General features: G+C 43.0%; 3 protein-coding genes across 3 annotated transcripts in view; all 3 read right to left on the bottom strand.

Annotated features, from left to right (window-relative positions):
• Positions 1 to 1854, bottom strand: part of LOC134454598 (tetraspanin-16-like) — a 6047-nt gene extending 4193 nt beyond the window's left edge. Inside the window, exon 1 of the mRNA XM_063205673.1 lies at positions 1740 to 1854. The gene's annotated coding sequence lies outside the window, so the exon portion shown is untranslated. The remainder of the gene's footprint in view (positions 1 to 1739) is intronic.
• Positions 1855 to 4110: 2256 nt separating this feature from the next.
• Positions 4111 to 13184, bottom strand: LOC134441839 (zona pellucida sperm-binding protein 3-like). The gene is made up of 13 exons (XM_063192286.1): positions 12744 to 13184; positions 12036 to 12125; positions 11505 to 11620; positions 10683 to 10786; positions 10025 to 10202; positions 8949 to 9066; positions 8273 to 8355; positions 7771 to 8048; positions 7367 to 7462; positions 7028 to 7093; positions 6191 to 6256; positions 4582 to 4694; positions 4111 to 4275 (listed from the first exon to the last, which is right to left on the bottom strand). The coding sequence occupies exons 1-13, from the start codon at positions 13065 to 13067 to the stop codon at positions 4159 to 4161; spliced, it is 1749 nt and encodes a 582-aa protein (XP_063048356.1). The 5' UTR covers positions 13068 to 13184; the 3' UTR covers positions 4111 to 4158.
• Positions 13185 to 17246: 4062 nt separating this feature from the next.
• Positions 17247 to 27297, bottom strand: LOC134458404 (tetraspanin-1-like). The gene is made up of 8 exons (XM_063210709.1): positions 27241 to 27297; positions 26592 to 26727; positions 23242 to 23294; positions 22658 to 22732; positions 21234 to 21347; positions 20468 to 20596; positions 19159 to 19248; positions 17247 to 17303 (listed from the first exon to the last, which is right to left on the bottom strand). The coding sequence occupies exons 1-8, from the start codon at positions 27295 to 27297 to the stop codon at positions 17247 to 17249; spliced, it is 711 nt and encodes a 236-aa protein (XP_063066779.1).
• Positions 27298 to 27720: the final 423 nt, after the last annotated feature.

The raw sequence follows: 27720 nt of genomic DNA, 5'->3' as shown, positions 1-27720 counted from the left end.
ACAGGAAGCTGGTTCTAGCATTTGGCAGCGAGTATATGGCCAAATAGTACCATTTAACCTTGGGCATCAAGGGCGCCAGGTGGTGCATTTTTTTTCTTCATTCTTTCATTCTTAATAATGTTACTGCTGTTGCCCTCCACTCATTAGTCTGTGCTAAACGTTGAGAAAGCCTCATTTAGGGAGCCCAAAAGGATGCAAATGCACGATTGCATCCCCCCCTTCCGGCAACAATGCTAGGCACAACCAGCGGAGGAGACTTTGAAAACCTAAGACATCTTTTGAGTTGATGTTCAATAACCGCAATATAAATGTTTAAAGGGCCTGGGCCATTGAGCAACTTCTAGACAATGAGAAGAGTTGTAAAGTTAATTCTACGCCTCACTGTGGCCAGTGCAAGAAGCACAAGAGCAGGGGTCCCCAACTTTTCTGGGTCAAAATCCTCTACCGCTGTCTTGAAATCATTCTCAAATTGTAGGCCTACTATGATTGAATGTATGGAAGAAAGTCCTAATTAAAATGGCCTCCTCTGACCTATTCAGAGGGTGGACTCGTCAACCAGGTTGTCGTATCAAATCAGAACAAAAGTTGTCCAAACAGATCTAAACGATGTTGTTGATTTATTTGCTCCAGATGTACAACAGACACACCTAAATTATATCAATGATAGTCGTGTTAGTTTAACTAGATGCTAGTTTATTCCAGTAAACATTCATGAAAACATCACATTTGTGAAGGGGTATGCATTTAGAAAACATTTTCGGGGGGCTGCGCGCGCATAGGGGTCAGCTCTATGTTCCCACAGCCCATTGGTCCTACAGCCCGTTGGTCCCACAGCCCATTGGTCCCACAGCTTATTCTTGCTGCTCGATGTTCCCATATTTTAAAGAAATTATTCAAATATAGGTCCTATTTTCCACAACTCCATGTTCCCACATTTCCGGGTAAACTAAGAGAACATGCCTTTCTCCCTGCCATGGGACTAGGGCCTAAATATAAATGAATTCTTAGAAATGTGGGAACATGGGCCAGTAGGTATAACCTGTGGGACCAATGGGAATAAAAATTAATGTTAAAAGTCTTTGTGATGTGGGACCAATGAGCTGTGGGAACATAGACATGCTGCGCGCGCATAGGGCCTATCATGAACCTCCCTAAATTCAAGACCCTGGCTACGGCCTTGCCTTGACCCAACCACTGTGGACCTTATGCTTCTACAATCTCTATTGGGCCTATGTCTACTTCTTTTGCCTTCTTGATTTGCTCTTGTTTCTGTCCATCTTTTCTACTTCTCTTTTTAACTTCATCTTTAATTAAGATTAATATCGATGTTTTTCCATTTTTTATTACGTTAGCATGATGCCATTAGGGCTACTTTTCCAAGGCATGCCAAGCAGAGACCAAGTCATAGTTGACACTGCAGCTGCACGTTGTGATTTTTCTTCTATCTATGAAACAACGGAAATACCTGCTACACACTCGCCTTGTAAAGGACAACACCAGGTTACAGTTGACATTGACATTAGCATCAGCGAATAACACGGAATTGAATGAAAACAAGTGTGCAGCTATCTGCACACTATATCACAGGTCAAATTTAGAAGACCGCTACACAACCATTTGCACGTTTCTTTTACAGTATTTTTTAAAAATCGTGTTGAGAAAAACGTTTCCCCTCGCACTTGGGAAAATGTAGATAACCTTTTCGAAAGCGTGCAAACACACAAACAAACAAAACTTACCTGCGACCGCTGAATCAAGTCAAATGACCAAATGTAAACAACAACCACTGGATGGCGGCATTGTCATGACAACAGGTCATGTTGTCAGAGATATTCTGATGTTGTTGGCATAGCGACGTAATCAAGTTATGAACTGAAAGAAGAATCTTTGCTGAAACATGGCCCCGTTCTGAACTGCGTCATGGAAGAAGCTCCAAAGTTCCTCCTTAACGCCCTTCCTAAAAAATTGGGGCAAGTTTTTTTTTTTTTTGCAGGATCTTGGTTTTGCAAACCTATAGGCCTACTACTTGTAGTAAGGTAGGAGCTGGAAGAACAGTAATTTATTTTAGACAAAAGTCCACATTAAAGTGCAAAGTAGGCCTGCTTTCTAACAAAAAAAGGGAAAGTTGAATATGCCCAGGATCGGCCTATACAAATCGAGTAGGCCTAGTGCAGAACAAGGATAGCCTACATGGCCTTCTTTGAACGTGCGCACTGACTGAGCATTTTTTTCTTCATATTTTCTGATGTAGGCCCACCTAATTTTGGAATTACTTTCATATGTTTAACCCACAAACACCTCTGAAAAGATGTAAACTTCCCTTAAATGGGGTCACCTACAGGCCTACTAATGGTGCATTCCCCAAGGGTGGGAGATGGGATGTTTCTGACCTCCTACTTACTGAAATGCATTAACGCCCGTCAAAGCGGAATGTTCAGGTCACGAGCTGTGGTCACATCGAAAGTACCCTGACTTCGAAATAGTGATGTCAACACAGCAATGGCACAGTGATGGGAATAGTTTGTTTGACTTGCTGGTTGGAATGCTTTCAAGTGGGGAAAAAGCTGCCTCCAGGTGGCATATTGGGAAACTCCTACCACTGGAGAACGCAGGACAAGAAGCTGGCTCAGTAAACAAGATTAACTTGAGGTAAATCATCTAATAGACGAGCCTGGAGTGCTCATTGCTCTCAGTATAAGCACAGTGGGTTTACATACAGTGTTGAATCTCGCCCTCAAACCCGTGCCTGCAGTTCACCTAGGAAGCGCTGTCGAGACAGCAGAGCTCATAAGGCTGGCGCTAATAACTGACAATTATGCTCGCTGTCTGCTGAAACTTGACAATATTACTGTAAGTTCTGAGAAACCAATGTGGATTTCAATGAATTGTACAATAACCTGGGAAGTATGTCCTTCTGATTTCCTACAGCGTTGGCATTTATGAGTCAGGCTCCGCTAGCATCTTGCTAACAAAATTGCTTTACGGTCGTCGTGATCACAGCAATGCAGCCGGCCGACCAATCTAAACGCAGTGTGTGAAGCCACTCGTGACGTCATATTGACAATAAAGACGTATTTTACAAAGATCCAGCAAGTTTAAACATTCAAACTAACTGCTGTTTGAAAGGATAATCTATCCTGCCTTTTGGAAAAATAAAATGAAACGATGATACCAATTCTCTCCCAAAGCAATGGCAGCATCGTGGTTGAGCTCCATGCGACCCCATTCATTTCAACAGCCTCTGCGCTCCTTGGCGCTCCTCTGCGCTGTCTGGATGGCGCCACTTAGTGGACAGTACCACCCGGAAAAAGTAGCGAGATTCCTCTCTCGTATTACCCATAAACTCTCTCTGGTATAAGCCACTGAAATGGCTTTGTTTACTAAAAATTTTTTTTACAATCTCAGACAGTCGTAAATATCTTTAGTTTTTAATACCCTACAACTTGTAGCTCAGTCATGTTTTAATTTTTCATCTGAAAAATGTATGGGGTCCCCAGAAACTTGGGATGTCAAAAAAAAAAAAAAAAAAAACCCTGTCCCATGCCAAAAAAGGTTGGGAACCACTGCCCTACAGTAACAGGCTACAGCATATTACAGGTCTAACAATCGCAGGAACTAGATTTACTAAAGAACCCTAACCAAAAAAGCAGAGGGAAAGCAGTTTAATTTGTAAAATAAGTCACTGTTGGCAGTTAATTTCAACCAGAAGCTGATTCCAGCATAATGGCTAAATGCCATTTCACCATGGACAGAAAATGAGACCGAAGACCAAGTCTTCATGGAGGACATTAACAGCTGTGCAATATTTGCGTGAAGGCCGTTGAGTGTGAAGTCTCATTGCAGGCCACCCGTGGTTTGGAATTGAGAATGAGGTAGGCTACTGGGGTGTGGGTCAGACTTCTAGCTGCAGCATTTTAGATTACACCTGAGTGAAGTTCGGGGAAGACTTACGGTATACATAGAGCACTGCAATAGACAACTCTGAAAGTTTGCAAAAGCAAATTGATATAGAAAAAAGCCACAACGCAAGTATGTTTGGAACATTTGTTTTTCACACCACAAGAATCAGACTAGAGCAATCATTAGTCAAAAAAAAGCCAACACAAGTACTTAGTTTGGGACATTTATTTGTTTCACACCACAAGGACTTCAGTCAGGCTAAGGTTTGTCAGCTGGAGCTCCCGGCATGGTCATGTCTTTGGCAGGAGGAGGAGCTGGGGTGGGCAGTATGGGGCCTGTGGGGAAGTCTGCCGACAACTCTACCTTGATCAGGTCCTGTTAAGGAAGCAAGACAAGTTTATTTAAATTGATAATGCCATTACACTCTATAGTGGAAACTAAGGGGGGGGGGGGGGGAGGATATACAAGAGTAAAAAACAAAAACTCTTTAGACAAGTGTGGCTAAATTCTATCATTAAAGTCTTGAATTAAAAACATTTAAACGTTTCGACAGTGTAGCATAGATGGAAGCTACACCGTCGAAACACATCAGGTAAAGGATTAAAAAAATAAGTCTGAACCAAAAAAACAAAGTTACACATAAACGTAAAGCTTCAAGTCAAAATAACGGTCGGTCGCCACCTGTACGTCTGGAAGGTCGTGGGTCTTGGGGCCCTCTGCAGCAGTGGTGGTGCTGGACACAGAGGGAGGATCTTGGGAAGCCTGCTGCAGCAGAGCCATCATCTCCGCCCAGTCTGAGGAGGCGAAAAACAGGGTTCACACACCTTCATGAACAAATTCAAGCACTTTTCAAGCACCAAATTTTCAGTTTTCCAGCACCTTTCAATAGGTTGCGGGAAGGCAGTGTGGGGGACCTCCCCCAGAAAAAGTTATGCAATTTCCTGCATTCTAATAAATTTTAGGGTGTCGAATGGCAAATGCCAACTCACATCCTCAGATTTTTGATGTACCTGAACAATTTATTTCTATACTTTGGCTTACTGAATTTGACTTGACAAATGTCAAGCACTCCACTAAACATTCAAGCATTTTCACAACCTTGAAAACACTTAATTGAAATTCAAGCATTCAAGGAATTCAAGCACCAGTGGGAACACTGGAAAAAAGTAAAATAAAGTTTAGGACACAAAAAACCTGGGGATGCGTTTCTCAACTGCATTGTTGCCATGGCAGCTTGGTTGTAGGCCTAATAGCAAATTCCCATTGGCAACGTACTAAGGTGGTTTTCAGATCAGAACGGAGCAGCAGTTATGCTCGGCACTTAAGTGCTTATCTGCAAACCGCCCGTGTTCATACCGGGCTCTGAAGCCTGAGGCACGGTGTGTTGGGACACCAAGTCCTAAGCGTTTCGCCAAGTGTCGAAAAGTAAATTTCCCTCAATTTCCCCTCTGGATTCATACATGATACTCTACTAAGTTAGTGGGGGAAGGAAAAAAACCTAAAAATGGTTAAAATATCCACGAAAATTGTTTTAAATTGTCCACGCGTCGTGGCGATTGGGCCCAAACCAGGTAGTAAAATAATGAAAATGTCAGTGGAAATGTTATAATAAAGACATTAACTATACATGGCTTCTAAATTTGTGTTTTCCCCTGACTGCGCGAAACTAGCTGCACACAACTCAACCTCTGATTTCTGGAAACAGATGTCGGTCAAAAAAAAATTGCTCTGTGGTTGGCTGCCAGTATCTTGCCACTCCTCATAACATCATGTTTACAAACACTGCAAACCCATATATTGAATGCCTTGGTGAAGGAGATTAACTTTGGACAATTCCCTTGAACCAAAGAGCACCCACCATGGTGCATCTGTAGAACATTTTACCATTCATTTTCCTTAGCGAGTCACTTTCCACCCACTATAGTACACAAACTGGCTGTAGTGTACAAATGCCCACTTGTGCCATCTGTTTGCTGTTGAGCAGGTTTACAACTCCTAGCAAAAAAGTATGGAATCACCAGTCGTGGAGGATGTTGACTGGCTTTTTCTCTATAAAATAAAAACAAAGCCAGACAGTTGCCCTTTGAAATTACTTCGGTCATATCTGATTGGTTTTCTACAATAATAAAAAGACTGAATGAACATCCATGATGGGTGACTCCATACTTTATTGCAAGGGGTTGTAGATTTTTTTAAAATCCTGAAGAACCATAGGCAGTAGGGTGGGGCACAAGAAGCTTGACAGTTTGGTTGACTTATTTTAAGTAGGATGTTCCAAAGTTAGACACACCTTTTGGAGAAGCTCGCTTTTTCCACAGGTCAATGAACTGGCTGGCAAATCCATCATCTTTGTCATCTAATGGACAGCGGAAAGCAGGCAAAAAAAAAAAACACGGCAGTGCACAATGAATACAATTTAACAGTGAACTGTTGGCTTCTAGCATCTCAACAGGGGCCCTCTTCATGGCAATAAGCATATTGGAATGTCACGTAAAGGATAAAAAAATGAACATGTCTGAAGCAAAAGAAACTTAAAATAAATGTTATGCATCTGTTGGCTACACTTTAACATAGTGAGTCAAACATTGTTTTGACACTGAAATGTCATGCGTATGATGCTGGCTTAAAGTAAAGTTTTTATGATCATGAAAAGCTTACATTGTGGAGGGCCGTCTTGACCATAACCTAATGTTTGACACTTGTCATAACCGAGACACCATAGTACGCAAGTAACAAGTGATGCATCTTGTAAACAAAAGCCCTTAACCCTTAGGGTTTAGGATAATTGAAAGAGTTTTTTTTCCCCTGGCATTGTGCATCCTAACCTGTCACTAACTTATTGATGTGTGGGGGGCACCAGCTTTGGTCGTGGTGGGCTTTTTGCGCAACAGAAAAAGTTTTACTTGTTATCGATATGAAGTAATTTTTGTGATGCGCATATCGCCACTCTTTACATCAAAAATGTACCGAAATTGTCATGTCCTGTGCAGCCCTAGTTAGGGGTGTAAATCGCAGCTTCCATGACAATACGACTCAATCTTAAGGAAGCGATTTGATCATTTTTTTATACGATTGCGTAGGATCGATGCATCAATTACACCACTAGAAGAAGTCAACACGTCCTCACCTGGTTTGCTGAGCTCCTTGGCAAGAGGAGAGGTGCTGCGTGGTCCCATCTTGGAGGATTTGGTTTCTGGGGGGAAACAAAATTAAGGTCAGATCTACAGTGCAAGTTAACAGTTTAGGAAGACAAGATACATAATAAAGTATTGAGAGATGGGGCAAGACCATTTAAAGTCTGAACTCAAATTTTGACAATACATAGCTACCATACTTTGCAATGCAATCCTACAAAGCCAACGTTGCAGTAACTACAATATCCAACCTAATGCCAAGGCTTTGAAGTCATTTCTCAGTTTCACTGTTGGCGTAGTTACAGCACTTCGCCTTTATATAGAGTTCTCACCTTGTTCGGTGTAGGTGGTCTGAATGGCCTCGGGAGTCTGAGGAATCTTGTGCTTTAGAACGGTGATGGGACCAACGCTCTTTTCCTTCTCTAAAACTGATGAAAGATGAAACGTTTTGGTCATGAAGTCCAGTATTCACCTTATAATCCACATTTACAAGGGCATGGCCATTACTATTCTGGTAGCAGGGGTGAAACAAGGGCATGACCATTACTATTCTGGTAGCAGGGGTGAAACAAGGGCATGGCCATTACTATTCTGGTAGCAGGGGTGAAACAATTGCACACAAGGCCAGGGGGGGGGTTGGCAGCCTGCAAAGATCATTTCTTATCACCTTTCTCTAATCTACGCTCTTTGGTTAAACCCTTGCCCAGAAGAGTGCGTACCAAGGTGGCATCCTTACCCAGAGGAGTGCGTGCCAAGGCGGCATCCTTACTGCCACCTGCAGCACGGGGCTGGAAGTAGCCTACTTGTTGCCTTCTAGAATCAGAAGTCTGGACAGAGGATCCATCATAGCCATAGCCCCATTTGGCATCAGAACTATGGCCAGTGGCCAATGAGGTAGAGGAATGGGAAGAGGGGGCGGGGCTTCTTTTGCTGGAGGACGACTGTTTTGAGATTGGCTCGTCGTTCTGGAGGCAGGTCATGCACTCGCCATGGTTACCATCAGCAGACAGCCAGCTGTGCCCAGGGGGCAGCAACACAAACACAGGTAGGAACATTAATAATAAACTAGCATATAATCTAATACAACAGAAACATAAATATTATAATATAGTAAAAGATCAATAAAAAAAAATATCCAATAAGCGGAGCACTAGCTGTGCCCAGGGGGAGTAACAGAAACACAGGTGGGAACATTGCTGTGTTTTTTTATTATTTCATATTCAGTCATGCCAACCAACCCATCGTCTGCGAAGGTGCAAGCCCGGCCCGTAGTCTCGTCCAGGTCGACTGGCACGGCCTTCAGCTGACAGGTGATGTAGAGCTAGAGAGAGGAAACAATATAGTATGTTACTAACGCTATGAAGCAGTTACTGACTAGGTTATAATGTTGGCGTTTACAATTGTTATAACTATGTCAGTCAGTGACATATCTGCCGTTTCATGCAACCATGACATTTGTGTAGGCCATGCTGGAATGTGGGGTTGGTGAAAAAATAAAGGCCAGCAAAGCACAAGCCACACCGATGCGTGTAGTGCAGTTTGGTGTTCATAACGGAATGATGAGCGCGTTCAAGCGCCATGTTAGTACTGATCAGCTGATCCAAATGTCATGTTTTAACAGTTACAAAGCACACAACACGTTCAAATAAATCTGCTGCATGTAGGTATAGGACCAGTCTTCCCAAACCCAGCTTGAAAATCCGAATCGAAGGGCTCAAATTGGGGCGCCATTGACAGACAATAACTACTCAATCAGAATAGAGCTTCAAGTAAACATAACCAACTACTCAGGTCAACAAGGAGCTCAGCCGGTAAGTCCAGATAACCTATCAGGAATAAGCCAACTACAAAGATCAATATGGAACAAAGTGAACCACAAATAAGCCAGTACCCAGCTAGCCACCGAGCCTGTACCTCAGAGCGTTCGTCGTCGTGGAAGCGGAAGGCGTCAAGGGCGAGCAGCAGCTCTCCTGGGGAGCGACGAGGCAGGAAGTGGGACTCAGAGCCCGTCAGGTAGCTGTCCATCAGGCACCTGGGGATCAGGACAACCAATCACAAACCAGACACCAACAATGAAACAGAAAAGAAAATGCCTTCAAAGCCTTGATATTAGGCTAGATATTGTAGTCATTGCCAATGTTGGCACAGCAAAAGCTCTAAAACAGGATATATTTGGACCATAAGGCTTTGCCAAAAGTAGTTATGACCCATTTTCAGCCTGTAGGCCTAATACAATCATGTTCCAACCTGTGTTTAATATCATTATATGATATTGTAATATGAAACACAGCTGGGAACATTAATATCAAAACATATCGTACAACACACAAGTCAGGGATATTTGGGCATCTGGAGAAATGCCAGGATGAAGCTTAACTTCTGACCAGAACTCATTGGCAGAGGGGCAGTTTCAATAGTGTACCCATGTTTGAAAAGCTTGTAAAAATGCCACTCAAAATGGCCCTGATGTGGCTCAAACAGTAGGGCAATGCACCGTCATGCTGGGGAACCGGGCATGATTCCGGCCCGATATCATTTCCCCATCCACCCCCTTCTCTACCACCCACTTCCTATCACCATGTCATGCGGTCTAATCAAATAAAGGCATAAAATGTACACATTTTTACTCAAACCACACCTTCCAAGACTTTCAAGTATGTGGTACTTCACACCAATTCAACCCTCAGATTGCCAAAATATCCCCAGCTTTGTGACCCACAGACATGGATATTAAATGCCATGTTCAGAATTTTGATGTGGCCCAGCACTGGGTACCGCAACCTTGGTCCTTTATCGCATAGCAGTAAATTGTGGGCAGAGCCGCTGCCAAGGTTAAGCCCCTCCCCCCTGCTTTTCAGTCACTCACTTTAGGAGGCCCCAATTCAGGGGGCGAAGTGATTTGAGGCCCGAAGCGCTCTGCTTATCCCTAGTGATGGCCTTGATTGTGGGCCCGTTGTACATATTGTGCCCCTCTGTTCAATTTCACTTACCCATCGTTCTGGATGAAGTCGTAGCTGGGCTGGGAGGTGGGGTCAGGGGTGAGTGTGGCCACGCAGCCGCTGACGAAGACTCTCATAGGGTGGTGGTGGAATTGCTGCACAGACGCCCGCAGGTGCAGAGAGTCACCCAGGAAGTAGACGCCTGGGGACCGCTCTGCCGACCAGTCATCTGGGAAACGGGGGGAGGGGGAGACGAACAAATCTGAATTTTGTAGGGCCGAACTGGTACCAGAGGGCCTCTGGTCAGACCAAGGGTGCATTTCTCGAAACCATAGCTGCTAACCGTGTTAGCTACTTTGCTGTTTGCAAATGCAATTTCCCATTGGCAACTACCCAAGTTGCCAACTGGCTAACAACTTAACTCTCGAGAAACGCACCCAGTCTATTATACCTTCTCAATCACGACTGGTAATGATACAGAGGGCAACTTTGAGCAATGTTGCCAGGCAACATCATGACCGTTGCTAATTTTGCTAACCGTTGCTGAAAATTAATAGCCAGACAATTCATCTCAGCCATGTTCTCCTAATAAAAAAAACATGATAAACATTGTATACTTATTGTTGTCCTGGCAGATTGCTCAAAAAGTTGCCCTGAGCATCATCACCTTGAGAGAAAAGTATTTTCTGTAGCGAGAGCGTTACTATACCAGTCATGAGTATGAGGGAGAAGTCTAGTTGTCCCTCGTGGGCGCGCGTGGACATGAAGGGGATCCAGGTGGGCTGCACAGAGATGCTGCTGAGCTCAAACTTCCTGCATAGGGAAAGGATGCAAAAACACATGGCATTTAAATATACAATTATGACTTTAAAATATATAATTACGGCATTAATATAAAAACAAAGCATTTAAATGTACAATTATGGATGTAGAACACACCATTAACCCCATAATCAAAGTGCTAGGGGAACCATGGATGCAAAAATACTGAAATTTCAACTTTCAGTAAATTAACATCCCATGTAGATGACATGTGGGGGGTGTAAAGGGTGACAAGTGTATATGCAAAGTCCTTTGGGAAGAGTCCTGGATGCCCCAGGTTACTTGACTGGAAAGAATTTACCATCCGACTTGAACTTTATTGACCACCATCGAGTGGTACAAGAGGGACTCTCCTCAACTTAATATTTTGCAGCAGCATTCGATGAGGGTCAATAAAGTTTCTCTACTTAATGCGTTAAATGCATTTTTCGCTCCACGAAATAGGGTAAAAAGTATTGTGTGCAGCATTTTCTTAGCATTGACCACGTTTTCCTGCCTTACTCCTGCATCTAGACAACTGAAGGCTTGTGCACAAGGACTCCATCTGCTGCTCAAAACATCACATTAAAGTAGGCTAATTGAAACAGGAGCTTGGCGTCAGGCTTTATTTTCCGAGACTTTCCTAGTCCTGTGCCCAATGTTTGAGATGTGTTTTTTTTCCTGTCACAATTTGTGCACAAGGACTTCCACGTTCTTTAATCAACTTCACCTTTTGTAATAGCATTCAATGGAGAAGGAGACTGGCTGGGCTCGGACCACACCATCAGCAGAGGGGGCGGGGGCATACTCCAGGGTGTTGGAGTACAGCAGGTACTCTTCTGTGATCTGAAACAGAAAAAGATTTTAAGGGACACTGTAATATTTGTATTAGTTAATTTCCAGAATTCATGAGGTTCATTCTCAAATGTTACTTTTTTCATGAAGACTTACCAGCATCAAATTGTAAGTATTTATTATGGCAGGGATGGGGAACCCATGTCTCAAGGGCCGTTTACGGAATATGACATGTTTGGTAAAGATATTACAAGTTATATTTTCAGGGGACTTAGTAAAGCTGGGGTCCGTGGTAAAGGTGGTTGCCTTCAATATAGGCCAAAAATGCAGGGGGAAAATCGTGGTTTGTTCATAGTGCGGCCCTTGGAGGACTTAATAAAATTTGAAGTGGACCCTCGAATGAAAAAGGTTTCCTGAGCCCAGTGCAATGGGGACACCAAATCATTTCACACCAGTTTCCACTTACCTGGTGCAGGGTGCCACAGTCAGTTAACGCTGCAGCAATCATGTACTTGCCGGGCTGGGTGGGATACGCCTTGCAGCTCTCTCCAGAACCCTGTTGGAGATTTAATAATATACAGAAAGAAATGCATTCAGCACAGACAAGAAAGAAATTGAATTGCAGACAGTCATTCATTGTACACCATATTAGTTGCAGTGACTCAGAAGTAATTTCGTGGCAGGCTTTTTATATTATTATTATTATTATATTATTATTATTATTATTATTCAAAGACTACTTTTACATACTGCCCTACAAAGGAAAGTGTAACTACACAAACAGTGAAATAGAGAAGGGCCTTGGTATTAGATTGGATAGTTACTGCAGGACCAGCACATTTTGACCATACGGCTGTCACAAGATGTAATGACCATTTTCAGCCTAAGCTCAATTTTCACACGGATATCCAGCCCATGACAACATCACTCTTTGTAAGCTACTCAACGTGAGGCAATAATAGCCTAAAGAACATGGCAGTAGGCAGGGCTCTAAATTAACACCAGCCAAATGCTGGTGAAGAAGTTTGATTGGTAGGGGGGAAAGCCTAGGGCCTACAGTCACTTTGACCCATTGATGAGTGTACGTTTCCGTACTCTACACTGTAGAGTCTACAGTATGGCCCTTGGGTCAAAATTGCCCACTCCAGACTAAAATACACCACAATAGCCATACCTCGCTCTTGCCCAGACGCAGATCCCTGAAGTCCACCGCGAACCCCAACTCCAGTAGATCCGCATCCATCTCAATGGCCATGTAGTCCGGGTGGCATTCCACCTTCACCGTCAAGGTCTCCGGCCTCCGCTCGTCTCCACCCTTGCCCTTAACCCCAGCCTTGAGTGGTGTTGTAGTGGGAGCTGGAGTGGGAGGAGGACTGGGGGTTTTCTCTTTCGCAAACGGCTCGAACGGATAGGCGTCGGTGGCTGGAAACGCCGCCATCAAGCAACAGGCGATAGCCAAGAAGGCACCCCTGAACAAGTTACTCACAAACTTTGGCATAACTCTCAGCAACGACGAAAGCGCAGCAGCAGAATTGGTGATGATTATGCACGCCTAGAACTACTCGCCTTCCCAACAATGATTCAGACCCTGACGAGACGAGTCGTGAGATACTGCAACAGGGTTGGCACTTCGGTTTTTAATCTGCCCAAGGCACACCATTGCACCTGTGCTCAATCTAGTGTTCTAATTGGCACCACGTGTTGCCTGGCCGCCTACGGCGGCAGCGCATGCAAATTATCATCACTGAATCCAATTAAGTTTGATTATGGTACCTATTATCATCGTACCATTCATTGGTGTTCATTAACAAACCAAATGATTGGAGATCAGCAGTCTTTTCAATCTTCATTCATCTTACACACACATATCTTAAACAGCTTTTCTTTCCTGTTTTGTTGGTAATTTCTTAGGCCTATTTTCCTCATTTATTATTATTATTATTATTATTATTATTATTATTAATTATTATTATTATATTTATTAAATATGCGTCTAAATCAAATAANACCCATAAATATTACTTAAAATTGCATGTTAAGGTGGGAAAATCTTTTTTCTAGGCAGTAGAGAAATAACCAAATCACATGAAATAAAAAAACCTCACATTTTAGTATACTTTTTTTTACACCCTAAAAAAAAAAGGGGGGCACCGTTTCTGTAGAATCACCCATGTAGGACTGCATTCTACAGTGAGAGAATGTGTCTTTGTGAAAGTGAAAATTCAAGTGCATGCAAGTTCATGCACGTTAAACTCCAAATGTTCATTCATTCTGTCCATACCATCCTAACAAATGATGCCCTACAATATATAGCCAGATCATGTTCCATACACTTGTGGCCTACCATCCGTTAACCATCAACTGTGTGATTAATTAGGGTTAAATGGAAGGGGAATATAAGCGTAGTATTTTAGTAATAAGTATTTTTCAAATTTGCACAAAATATTTGTTTTATTCTTGGCTATATGAGGAATACTTCTTTGCCTTCGTTTACATGACGTTTTTCAAAATTAGTCATTCTAGGGTTAATTAACATCTACTTTACTTTGATCTTTCATTTCATTCCGAATTTTGAAGTGTTTACATGACGTTTTCAAAGCGGAATTAAAGCTTTATTCAGAATTTAAGTATGTTAATTTTGATTTAAATGTCTCATGTAAACGTAGTCATTGTGCCAAACTGGGCAGCTATCCATAACCAAAGGTAAAACATCATGGCGTAATAGTAAAGTACAGAGTTGGTCTTGTTCTGGACATCACACTCATACAGGGACCATAACCATGTAGCCATATGGAAAAGATCTGTGTAAAACATGTGAAATAATGATCCATATATGGACTGTACAATTCTGCTACATAAAGTGTCCCGTTTCTCATTTGCTTCAACATACACATTAGGCTAGAGCAAACATATGCATACAGTATTGTACATGCAATGTGTTTGCGCTATATGCCCATACTATTAAAGTGGCCCAATTCTTCTATAAGATTTCTTAAAGCTTGTATAAAATAAAGAGAACAGGACAGCGCTCCACGTTGTGTATTTTAATGCCCGTCAGACGTTTCAGTCTTAACCTTCCTCAGTGTTGGGGAAACCAAAAAAGTTGTATAGGAATAAAGGTTTTTATAGGCTATATATTTTGTGTGTGTGTGTAGGTTCAAAATGTAAGTAAATGTGAGTTGCTTTGGCTAAAAACATTATGTAATGTCATGCAATGCAGTGTTTCACCTCTTTTTTCAAAGTAGTGTCAGTAGGGGGAGTAAGTTGACAAAATGTGATTTGGTCTCTATAAGTGCGTTACAATATGCGACCTTGCCTCCTCCACTTGTGCTTGTGGCCTCGCCCCGCCTCCTGGCCCCTCCTCCGTGGAGAAAACAATAAAGTTTCCCCGCTATCAGCCTAGCCAGACTTTTGAGGGACTGTTTTTCATTCACCATCCCAATTGCAAATGAGAAAAAGACTTTACAATCGAGCTTTTGCAAGATATTGAAATATAATGCTGTTGTCAGTGATGTCATCATGACATATTACTTCCTGGTACGAGGAAACAAGCACACGTGGAGGAGGCAAGGTCGCATATTGTAACGCACACTATGCGTTTTCCTCATGGACGCTGCATGGCGGCAGAGAAGCGTACTGTCAGGGGTGCTGTCAGGGGTCCTGACAGGGGGGAACAAAAGGGACAGTTGTCCCGGGCCCAGGGAGAGAGGGGCCTTAAACTTGGGTCCTCATTATATTGTAGCCTATCGATTGGCTATGGCTTGGGGGCCCATTCAGATGACTTTGCCCCGACCAAAGCTGTCAGCGGCCCTGTGTACTGTAGTAGAACGGAGTAGAGTAACACCAGCGAAATTACCTCACATACAGTACACACATTCATAAAGACAGAAAACATATCAATCATTTTATTATGTTCATATCAATTACAAAAATAATATGAAAATATTGCACCTGACAGTTCAATCTCGTTCATGTTACTTGTTCTCATGGCTGCTTTATGAGACGTGGTACAGGCCACATTAGTGATGGCGCATTGCTGCTTTTGCTGTGGATTGCGTATGCACACTGTGCTATTTCAATGCACTCTGGTTAACCAGAAAAAGGGGGCAGCTGTCCCGGGCTTAAGGAGAGAGGGGGTCCAGAGATGGGTCCTCATTACATTACTGTACATGTATTCGGTGAGGGGGCCTTTTGAGTTGACATTTTCCCGGGCCTAGCCAAAGCTGTCAGTGGCCCTGTGTATGTATGCCTTTATTTCTCTGTGTGTAGATGTGCCCCTGAAGTGGAATTATGTCGCTTTCACAGACTTGGGAGCTCTCGAGACAGCTGATGACATTGCTGACGAGACAATCGAGTGCTGGGCTTTGGCGCATGAACGACACAGATCCCGGAACAATCGGGAATCATGCGTGTCTTGCTTTGGTTCTCTTTTCTTTTTTTCACCTCCACATCCACGACATATCATTTTAGCTTAAGTAAGCTAAATTAAACCGTCAGAGACCAGTATTACTCACATACTGTATGTGCATCTGCAATTGAATGACATTAACTGGTGTTGTTGATAGTGACAAGATAATATTTTAGCATTTGTGATATTGTTTACATGCCAGCTGTGTGTATGGGCGCCATGTTGGTGATGCGTGTGTTGTCACTGAAAACGTCAGCTTGGGAACTCGTTGTTATATACTTCTCCTGAGATCAACCTCGAGAAATCTCGAATTTAAGGTCGGGTTTCATTGGATTCTCGACTTTTTGAACTAGCCATTAATCCTGACAGGAAGTGAAGTCATTCTTCAGAGGAAGTCCAAATATCATACAACCCTCTATGCAGAGCATTCCAATTGGGACTTCAAAGGAAAATCTGCATTTTTTTTGCATTATTCTGCTGATTTGATCTGCACATGTTAATTTAAACAAACACATGTAAAGTGTACAAAAAGCAAAGAAACTCTATTTTAAATAAATAAGTGTGTGTGTGTTTTCGATTGTGTGTGTGTGTGTGTGTGTGTGTGTGTGTGTGTGTGTGTGTGTGTGTGTGTGTGTGTGTGTGTGTGTGTGTGTGTGTGTGTGTGTGTGTGTGATCAAGTGTCTGTTGACTCAGACTGCAGAGTGAGGTGAATTGTTGTGATTGGTTGTCCGGGTGTTCTAGGCGATTCTGATTGGAAGTCACTGGTTTGTGGTAGATTGGCTAGTCCAGAGCCATACAGAGGGAGAGTTGCGCAAATGGAGGACCAGGAATTAAATTGCAGCCCCGCCTTTCAACGAGATCGAGGTCGTGCCTAAAGCGGCTGTCTTTCCATAGACTCAACATAGAACCACCACATTAAAAGCCAAAAATAAGGACTAACGAACTATACAGCGGGGTAATCACCACAAATATGTAAACTATCAACTGTCTCGGTAATGATAATCACAACAGTTTTACCATCTGTGATGTTTATCTGAAGTTATTACTACGAGCAGCAAGTCTTGTCATATTCCCTGCACTGCATCACATTGCATTTGCTGTGTGCTACGCCCACTTCTAGGCACTAACATTCGCAAAGCTAAGCAGTTCTGAGACGCTAAACAGCAAATTTTGCTAATGCGGAAGTCGGCCTTAGGACACAGTGGAGATTGCCTGACTCTCCCTCTGTATGGCTCTGGGCTAGTCGCTCTTTCCTGCTGATTCGATTGGCTAGTCGCTCTGTCCTACTTTCGTGTAGAGCACCATGGACATCACCAAGGCAGCAATCTGGGAATGAAAAACAGCACAGTATGAGACCAACTTCAATATCAACTTCAATATCATACATCTGTAGAGACTAACATTATACATCTGTGAATGAAGAACACCACAGTATATGAAAGCAACAGCAACACTAATATTAACATAGCCACTTATATTATTATTATTCTGTAAATGAAAAACACCACAGTAGAGTATGAGAGCAACATAAGTGTTGCCGCCATATGCCTTGTCTTTAATTTTGACTATCACTGTGGTGTGTCATGTGAGGTTAGAGTAGCAATTCATTTTAGTAACAGACCCCTTTAGAGTTTGTAAACAGGTATGACGTAATTTGGCTGCGTGCGCACCGCTGCCTCAAAATCGTCCATGCTCCGTTCACTTGTACAGAGACTCGACAGGTGTTTTTTTCCGAAATAAGGATGCTCGCGTTAACCTCAGATACGCAGTGGGCACCAAGGACACGGGTATTCCTGGCGATGTCATCAGTCCAGTCAGTAGTTTAATGTCTTGTAACAACAAACATCTCCTATGCTTCTGGAACAGCCACTTCCCTCTCAACATAGCAAGTGTACTTTTCGGAATCTCTATTTTTTATCAACGTACACGCTTCAGAACGGCAGTTTTTCTCTCTTTAGTGTCTGCACTGTCACCCAGTATTAAATACAGAATCACCACTCCCGATTTTACCCATGCCTGCAGTTCTCCTAGTGGCCGCTGTCGAGATACGGCTCTGAGCGCAGCAGTCCGTCCCAGAAAAGTGGAGTCTCTCGTAATATCCTTCCAATATCTCTGGTGTGTTTGAGTCGACGATGCGCACGCATTCATGACCACGTCGACTCTGAACGGGTCTATTAGGCACCTGTTTACCTGTTCACTGGCAGGAAGAGGGGCAGGCATGGGAGAGCAACATTTTTATTGTCCACTCTAATTGGCTTAAAACACTATTGCTCTTCGACACACTATGGCACTTTATGCTCACCGAGAACTATCTCACAGTGGCAGTTTTAGAGTAGCCTAGATTTCAACTTTTGTATTGGATCATCTTACTGTAACTTATAAAGGACAAGGAAAGAAGTGTTTGCGCGTTAGCAATTTACTTCCAACCAGGCCTCTTGGTGGCACTTGGCTTGTAGCCACCACCACAATAACCACTAACATTACACATCTGTGAATGAAAAACACCACAACACTATTACCATCTTCAGGCCGACTAGAGTGCCAGTGCCCGTTCCCGCTTTTGATAAAAGCGTCAGCAAAGAGTAATGCAAGCAGACCTCTAAATTAACCTTGAATGCAATGTAATACAAAGGCAAATATATGCAGTAACTATACCAACATTGAAACTGAGAAAAAGGCCTTATAAATGTTTTGATATTAGGTTGGATATTGTACTGCATACAGTATTTGACATAGCAATACACCTCAAACGTGACACATTTGGACCATAAGGTTTGTCACCAGATAAAGGATATAAATATATTGTAAATATGCTTGAGCAATATCATCATAATAGATATCTTGTGCCTTCAGAATATCCTCCACTGGTTGTGCCTAGGGTCAGGTCTAGCAGGGTGAAATGGCATTTAGTCATTGTGCTACAAAATACTGGAACCAACTTCCTTTCCAAATTAGACATGCCCCAACAGTATCTTATTTTAAAAGGAAATTAAAAACAGCTTCATTCTCATCTGCCTTTGGTGATAGTTAATTACACACTATCTATAACACAATATATATTTTTTCTTCTCTTTTCTCTACTCTTTATCACATTGAATGACATTTATGTATGATAACGTGCTATATTAGTCATTTTGATTGATTAATCGATTTGTACGGCAGAATACTGTACATGGCCTACCTCAAATCCACAGACTCCGAGGGCGACCGCTCCCATCAGGGCATTGTCCTTAATCAGGGTCTCCAGCTTCGGTAAGCAGCCTGAGTTGGCCTGTAGTTGGGGTGGGGGTGGGGGGTAGTCAAAGGGTTGGTTCGGAATAGATTCAACTCAGCGTCATTTGAACCGTGACAGCGAGCTAAGTAGCCCACCCAAAGTTTTTTCTACCTTGGCCGAACATTAGGCGAGTTACAGAGTTATCCCAAATAGCTTAGTACAAGCGCTAACGGAACCTGGCAGTATCTCCAAACTTACCACACTAAAATCACATGCCATGAGGCCAAATTTCTACTGCAGTACAAATATGGCCTGTACTTACAAAACGATTCATTTTTAAGTTTGTAAATAGTCCAGGAGTGTATTGTTATCAACAAAAGCCGAATAGCTTCTCTGCTGCTAAAGCTGCGTCGACATCACTTCTGTGATCTGGGACGAGCCCGTAATCGGTCCTGTGATCTAGGACAAGTTCAGTGACATTGTTTAGGGTAGTTGGGAAAAGGGTGAGATGTTTTCAGAATTGTGTGTGAAGTACCAGAAATTGTTTCGAGACAATCACAAAAAACTGTAAATATATTTAGTTAAATGTAAGGGATAAAATGGCCGATGAGGTGACCGGTTCCATGAAGTCAATGGCGAGGCGGCGACTCCGAACTCGTACGCAGCGCGGAGACAGAGTTGCCTCCTCCAAGCCATTAACTGTGTGGAACCGGTCGACCTCGAAGGCCGTTTTCCCGTTCATCTGCCGTTAGGGTTTTTAATCTATTACTGTCTGTAAACTTGTAGGAACCATACCAACTGCGCCACAACCTTGTGAGCAAGACAGACGCGTCGCTATGCGGCCGTCAAACTTAGACACGTCTAGAATCTTCATTTGGAATGCTGACTTTGTGATAATTTAATTTTCCGTAGAAGATGTGCATGGTGTCTTCAGCGGTTTGCCTTAGATACCATCGGCATTCCAAACAAAGTTTCTATGCACGTCTTAGACTTAGTCGCATGCTTGTCACCCGACCGGTTCCACAGAATTAATGGTCACCCCATCAGCCAATCAGATAAGAGAATTCCGTTGCTAAGGCAGATAAACTCAGGTAAGTAGTTAAATTCGAGCAGCTCCCCCACACAGGTAGATTAACACCAGTATTAGATTTGATTAAATTAGATGAGATGACATGCTGTTGAACACATGTAATCTAATACAGGCACGTAATCGCATGTAATATACGTACCTAACACACACACACACACACACACACACATACACACACAGACTTACATCTACTGCTGCTCGGACGACGTCACAGTAGGTGCCTTCCTTGCAGCACTCTATTGGGTAAAGGTCAGTCATATTGACGTGAGGGGATCCATAGAAGTCAGTGTAGTTGTTGTAGCCACAGCACTCCAGCTGAAACACAGAGAGAGAGAGGGGGGGGGAGTGAGTGTGTCTGTTTTTAAGTATTTGAGTGTATGCATGCCTGTGTGTGTGTGTGTGTGTGTGTCCTGTTTGTGCCCCGGTCACTAGGGCGTCTAGATTTCTAGGCTAGGCTAGCAATGGTTTTTCAAAAAAATCCTGTATGTATATGTGTATGTATGTACAGTATGTATGTATGTACAGTATGTAGGCCTATGTACGTATGTATGTACGTACTGTATGTATGTATGTATGTATGTATGTATGTATGTATGTATGTATGTATGTATGTATGTATGTACTATGTATACATCCTGTATGCGTGTATTTGAGTTTATGTATGCATGTATGTATGTATGTACACGTAGGCCTATGTACAGTATGTATGTATGTACATCCTGTATGTGTGTATTTGAGTGTATGTATGCATGTGTGTGCGTGTGTGTGTCGTGTGTGTGCTGTGTGTCCTGTGTGTGTATGTGTATGCACATTGTGTATTTCACACGTGTGTGTGTGTGTGTGTGTGTGTGTGTGTGTGTGTGTGTGTGTGTGTGTGTGTGTGTGTGTGTGTGTGTGTGTGTGTGTGTGTGTGTGTGTGTGTGTGTGTGTGTGTGTGTGTGTGTGTCCTCACAGTGTCCATGGTGGTGTTCCAGGAGGTGGTGAAGGCTTCATCATCTGGGCCTCCATAATGCTCCTTTAAGCTGACGACCACCTTCTCATTAATGTCCTCCAAGAGCTTTTTCACCTGCAACAACAATCCTAGTCAGATCTCATGCACATCCAATTCCTTTTAGCCGGGTGCACTGCAGGTCAAAGCATAAAGTTCATGTAGTAGGGCACTGCACACCAATGAGCTCCATTTCTAATCCATTTTATTTTCGTTCCTTGCCCTTCACCTGGAACAACCATAGGTTTGGTTTAGTTTGCTTTAGCAAGTTTACTTTAGTTTAGCTTAATTTAGCTTATCCACCTGCATCAACCACCAAGCTATAGCAGTGATTTCCCAAACTGGGGGCCGGGACCCCTTGTGGAAGTACTGCTAGACTAGGGTCTAGGACAGAAGGGTCGTTGCACAAAAACAAGAAATCAACAGCTAACATCCATTCCATTAATAATATTCCATTCCATTAATTCCATTCCATTAATTCCATTCCATTATACATATACATATACATATAATATTACATGAATTCCATTAATAATAATAGCCTAATAATAATAATAATAATAATAATAATAATAATAATAATAATAATAATAATTATTATTATTATTATTATTGTTATTATTATTATTGTTGTTGTTGAACTTGTAACTAGAGATCCACTCAGAGAATGAAGACCTCTGCCAAGGAAGCTGTTTGATAGAAAAAAAATTAAGTCTTTTTTGTGGAGTTAGAAACTGGAATATCAAAATTCGTCCTGTCCCGCAATTCAATTTGCGGTCACTATGGGCGTCTAGATTTCTAGGCTAACAATGGTTTAAAAAAAAAAAAAAAACCTGGTTCCGGATCGTGATCCAGATCACTACCAATGTAATCACTTGTTCCTTTTGGCATTTCCAACAACACCACAGTTGGAAAAAAAGTTGCTTGAAAAGAGAAAAAACTTTTCTTCACCAAGGCACTCCAAAAAGTATAGTTAAGATTAAGAAGGCTTCACTGTGTCAGTATCACTATGCCCTGAAGAAGGCTCAACTGCCGCTACGCGTGGGCAATTTTAAAAGTCCTTAATGGACATGTCATAATAATAAAGACATTTTTAACTATACTTTTTGGAGTGCCTTGGTGAAGAAAAGTTTTTTCTCTTTTCAAGCAACTTTTTTGACATTGAACCTTGAACCAAAGAGCACCCACAAGAATACTTTTTTCATCTTCCTAAAGGGACTGAGCACGCCTCTGACTTCCAAACACCACAGTTAGTTTCATCCAAATCCATTCATAACTTTTTGGGTTAACCTGCTGACAGACAGACAAACAAACAGACAGACAGACAAATAGGCAGAAACAGGCTTCCTTGGCAGTAAGTCATAACAATAATATGGTCATGATCTCACCCCCGCCCGGGACACCAGCAGCCAGATGCCTCCAGCTACCTCAGCGATGAAGATGAGGAGGATGATGATGAAGAACTACGGAGAGAAAGAGAGAGAGAGAGAGAAAGAGTAAATGAGGGAGACATGATGATGGAGATAGAGATGATGGAGATGAAGATAACTATGATAATAACAAAGAACTAGATATAGGCAGGAACTCCATATCCGCTTAGTTAAGCCAGAGATGTTATAGACAGAGATATCCGGTATTCACTTTATGTCGGGTGAGCGCCCCATAGGAGACCTTCGGTTAGGAGACCTTCGGAGTCCTGAGGTTGAGAATAAATGGAGTCCCTTTAGCACTGTAGATGGCGGTAGCGCACTTCTTGTGCAAACACCTCAAAAATAGAATAAGAAGGAGGGGACGACACCCCCTTAGGAGACCCAACTTGAGCACACTGTTTTGCATTGTGTGGGTGTGTTTTGAATCCTCTTTATTACTCTACCCTCTTTGGTTAAGCCTAAGGAGAATGCTTTAACGGGACCTAAGTGTTCATATCTATGGAGAGATATTAATCAAGGGTCAGAGGTCAAGGGCGACTTACGGTGAGCAGCATGTAGCGGCTCTCCCTAACTGCCCCACAGCAGCCCAGGAAGCCTATTTCATATCCACACACACACACACAACACACACACGCACGCACACACACACACACACACGCACGCACGCACACACAGACACACAGACACACACAGACACACAGTTTACTAAACCAGAGATGGGACCAAGTCATTAATTTGCAAGTCACAAGTAAGTCTCAAGTCTTTCCAATCAAGTTCGAGTCAAGTCACAAGTTACGACACATTTGACCAAGTCAAGTCCAAGTCCAAGTCGTGCCAAAGCCAAGTCAAGTCCAAGTCTTATTTTTTCCAAGTCCTTAACAAGTCACCTAGTATTCTATGTGCAATATTGACAATTAGTTTTGGTCATGCTGCATTACCATGTCCCCCTTTTGCCAGTCATGTCCCTTACAAAAATCGACCATGGTATACCATGATTTCTTGTTTTTTGAGCATGGTTCGGCATTGTTTTTTGGTCTGACTAGGTTTAACTATAAATTGAACCATGTTTTTTCTCTGAAAACTAACCATGGTTTGACCACAGTTTGTAATTATTCATTTAATTACACTTAGTTGCCACTTCTTTTATCCAACGCACATATTGGTGACAGTCCTTGGAGCAATGTGGGATGAGGTGCCTTGCTCAAGGGCACGTCAGTCATTGATGGAGGTGTAGGGAGAGGTGGGCCTAAGGGTGGAATTCAAACCTGCAACTCTGTGATCTTCAGTCCAACTCCCTAACCATTTCACCATGGCTGCAAACAAGCTTTCATGTTTTTCTTGGGTGACCATGCAACCCACAATTGACCATGTTTTTTTTAGCATGGTTTGTGACTATGGTGAAACCATAGACAGAATCCATGCTGAAAAAAACATGAAAACCATGAATAACCATGATCCACGGTTAGTCAGGAACCATGGTTTTCATGGTTACAAAAAAAAAAACATGGATAAGCCATAGTGATACTCAGGATGGTTCAGAGTACTTAGAGAGATCATGGTTACTACAGTAAAACCATGATCGATTTTCGTAAGAGTTCGTTCGTTCGTTCATTTTTTTCACACACAAATGTAAAAAATATATATATATTCATTGACTTGGAACGCTATTGCAAGTCATTGCAAGCTAAAACTGTCAAGTCGAGTCAAGTCTCGAGTCAATAGCGTACAAGTCGAGTCAAGTCACAAGTCATTCCTAATATTGGAAAGTCAAGTCTCAAGTCAAGTCATTCATGACTCAAGTCACAAGTCAGTCAGTCAAAAGTCACAAGTCCACATCTCTGCAGTTTACCCATCATTTTACTATGAAAACTAACCATGGTTATTCATGGTTATTTAATAGTTTCTTGAGCATGGTTTGTGATGATGGTTACTTGTGGGCAGCCGTGGTGTAACGGTTAGGGAGTTGGACTGCAGATCTCAGAGTTGCAAGTTCAAATCTCAGCCTTACCTTTCCCTACACCTCCATCCATGGCTTGAGCACCTAACTAAAAATAGCCCATTAGAGTAAGATACTTAAGGCTGGGACATTTCCGTGATGTCAGGTGAACGCCCCTTTAGGAGACCTTTGGAGTCTTACGGTTGTGAATAAATGGAGTTCCCTTGGCGCTGTAGGTGGCAGTAGCGCACAGTTTAAGCCACCGCCAAACATCACAGAAATAGAAGAAGAAGGAGGGGACTACACGCCCTCAAGGGGTGCATCCCAATATGTGACCTTGCCTCCTCCACTTGCCTCCTCCACTTGCTTCTCGTCATGATGACATCACTGACAACAGCATTATATTTCAATATCTTGCAAAAACTCAATTGTAAAGTCTTTTTCTCATTTGCAATTGGGATGGTGAATGAAAAACAGTTCCTCAAAAGTTGTTGTGGCGAGGCTGACAGCTGGGAAACTTTATCGTTTTCTCCACGGAGGAGGGGCCAGGAGGCGGGACGAGGAGACAAGCACAAGTGGAGGAGGCAAGGACACATATTGGGATGCACCCAAGGGTTCTGCATACTTCACGTGCGCACTTTGGCGCGTTTGGCGCGAGAACCATTAATGACGTCATCACTTGCGCCAGACTATTCATACTTCAAAAGCGCCATTAACAGGCTTTCGCTCGCTCGAAGTGCCCTCTGCTGTTCATGAGAGAAACGGCAGTATTTTTCGCAACTCGCAGCGTGAGTTCTACGGATGTATAAAATAGAAAGCCAAACACGGCTGCTGTAGGGCTACTGAACGTCTGACTTGTGACTTGTGTAGCCTACATTGCCAGATCATTCCAAGACCATGTGAGAGCATTGTTCTGGCGGCAGAATTTATAAATAGATCGCCGAACACAACGTGCTTCTGAACAAAGTAAACAATTGTTTCACTGAACAACATTTAAGGGAGATAAAATAACTCTCTAGGACATTTTATTATCCTCAAAATGATGCAGAATCCATTCTGTAGTAGCCTACAGTAGCTGTAGCCTCTCTTCGCAACTCCTGCTTTGTCTGCCTACCTACATGGTCGCTGGTGGCGCACGCCAAGTTACAAAAAATGTGGGGTGCACGAACTCGCGCCACGGCAGCTCGCGCCACGGCGTGTGACGTCATTTTGGGTCACGTGACGGCGCGAGTGAGGTCGCGAGTGAAGTATGAAGGAGGCTAGCGCCAGTCACGCCAAGTATGAATCCGCCTTTAGGAGACCCAAGTTGAGCACACTCTTTTGCATGGGTGGGCGGAATTTGAATCCTCTTTCTTTCATATGCCTTTTTTGACCTAACCCCACATTGCTCCAAGGACTGTCACCAATATGCACTTTGGATAAAAAAAGTGTCAGTCAAGTGAAATATAATGAATAACTATAACCATGGTAAGACCATGATTAGCTTTCATAGTAAAACCATGGTTCATTTCTGTAAGGGTATAGTTAAACCACAGTCAAACCATGATTGAACCATAGTCACGAGCCATGTTCAAAAAAATATGAAAACCATGATTTTCCATGGTTCATTTTCGTAAGGGTTAATATAGGCAAAGACATGATTACAACAACAAAATGGAGCAACACACATACATTGAAACATCATGATCACGCACACACACAGTACCTGGCGGCAGTAGTGAGAATGGCCCACAAACTACACACACACACACACACACACACACACACACACACACACACACACACACACACACACACACACACACACACACATTCTCTTTCTCTTTCTCTTTCTCTTTCTCTCTCTCTTTCTCTCTCTCTCTCCATCTCTCTCTCACACACACACGCTCACTCACTCACAGACACGCACGCACGCACACACACACACACACACACAAAGACACCCCTCCCCCTTACCTATGAAGGTGAGGACGAGGCCCAGGCCGATGAGCAGGTACCCAACAAGCTCTGGAGGAGCGTCCAGGAAGTCCAGCAGAGAGTCAGCATCCACCGTCACCCAGATACCCACGCCTAAAATGGCAGCACCCACCGCCTGTGGAGATTGGGGGGGAGAAAAAGAGAGAGAGAGAGAGAGAGAGAGAGAGAGAGAGAGGGTAAAGGAGGGAGACATGAGGAGATGATGGAGATTAAGATAACTATGGTAATAGAAGAGAGAGAAGGTTATGATCTCTATTCCCCACTGTGCAATATGAAGTCCAGGAGAGGGCCAGCATCCACAGTCGATACAGATCCTTGGTTTGCTAATAGTATGCTTCCCGACAGAATACTTGTATTGCTCTTGGCCTGACTAGAAGCAACACTGAAGATGTAGCGTCACTAAACTGCGTGGCCTGGCTACGTGTGTGTGTGTGTGTGTGTGTGTGTGTGTGTGTGTGTGTGTGTGTGTGTGTGTGTGTGTGTGTGTGAGAGAGAGAGAGAGAGAGAGAGAGAGAGAGAGAGAGAGAGAGAGGAGAGAGAGAGAGAGAGAGAGAGGAGAGAGAGAGAGAGAGAGAGAGAGAGAGAGAGAGAGAGAGAGAGAGAGAGAGAGAGAGACAGTGGTACTTACAAATATGGTGCCAGTGGAGATGAACATGATGGTCTTGAGGTACCGTGAGCAACACATGATGTCAGCTTTAGTGTAGCAGTTGGAGAAGAGGACACACACACACACACACACACACACACACACACACACACACACACACACACACACACACACATACACACACACACACACACACACACACACACACAAGATACAAATGTAAAAATACAGAAGACAGCTCAACTCAGCAAATAGGCGTGTTTAAAAAGGCTTCACGAGCGGTCGCGCGAGGGCGCTAAACCCAATAGAGTCACAGTCTGTATTGTCTCACTTATGTCCAAGGGTATGAAATACCCATACACTTCTCTGTTTGGCAAAGACTGGATACAAGGGGTGATTATAGAACACACTGGCCATGACAGACTGGTAGGACATCTACAGGAGTCTGTTGCAGACATTGAACGATTTGAGCTTCCTCAGAAAGTAGAGCCTGCAGACTGT

The sequence above is a fragment of the Engraulis encrasicolus genome, chromosome 1, assembly GCF_034702125.1.
Source record: "Engraulis encrasicolus isolate BLACKSEA-1 chromosome 1, IST_EnEncr_1.0, whole genome shotgun sequence".
NCBI classification, from domain to species: Eukaryota; Metazoa; Chordata; class Actinopteri; order Clupeiformes; family Engraulidae; genus Engraulis; species Engraulis encrasicolus.
The sequence above is the reverse complement of the archived record's forward strand: the minus strand, read 5'-3'. Positions and strand labels throughout refer to the sequence as shown.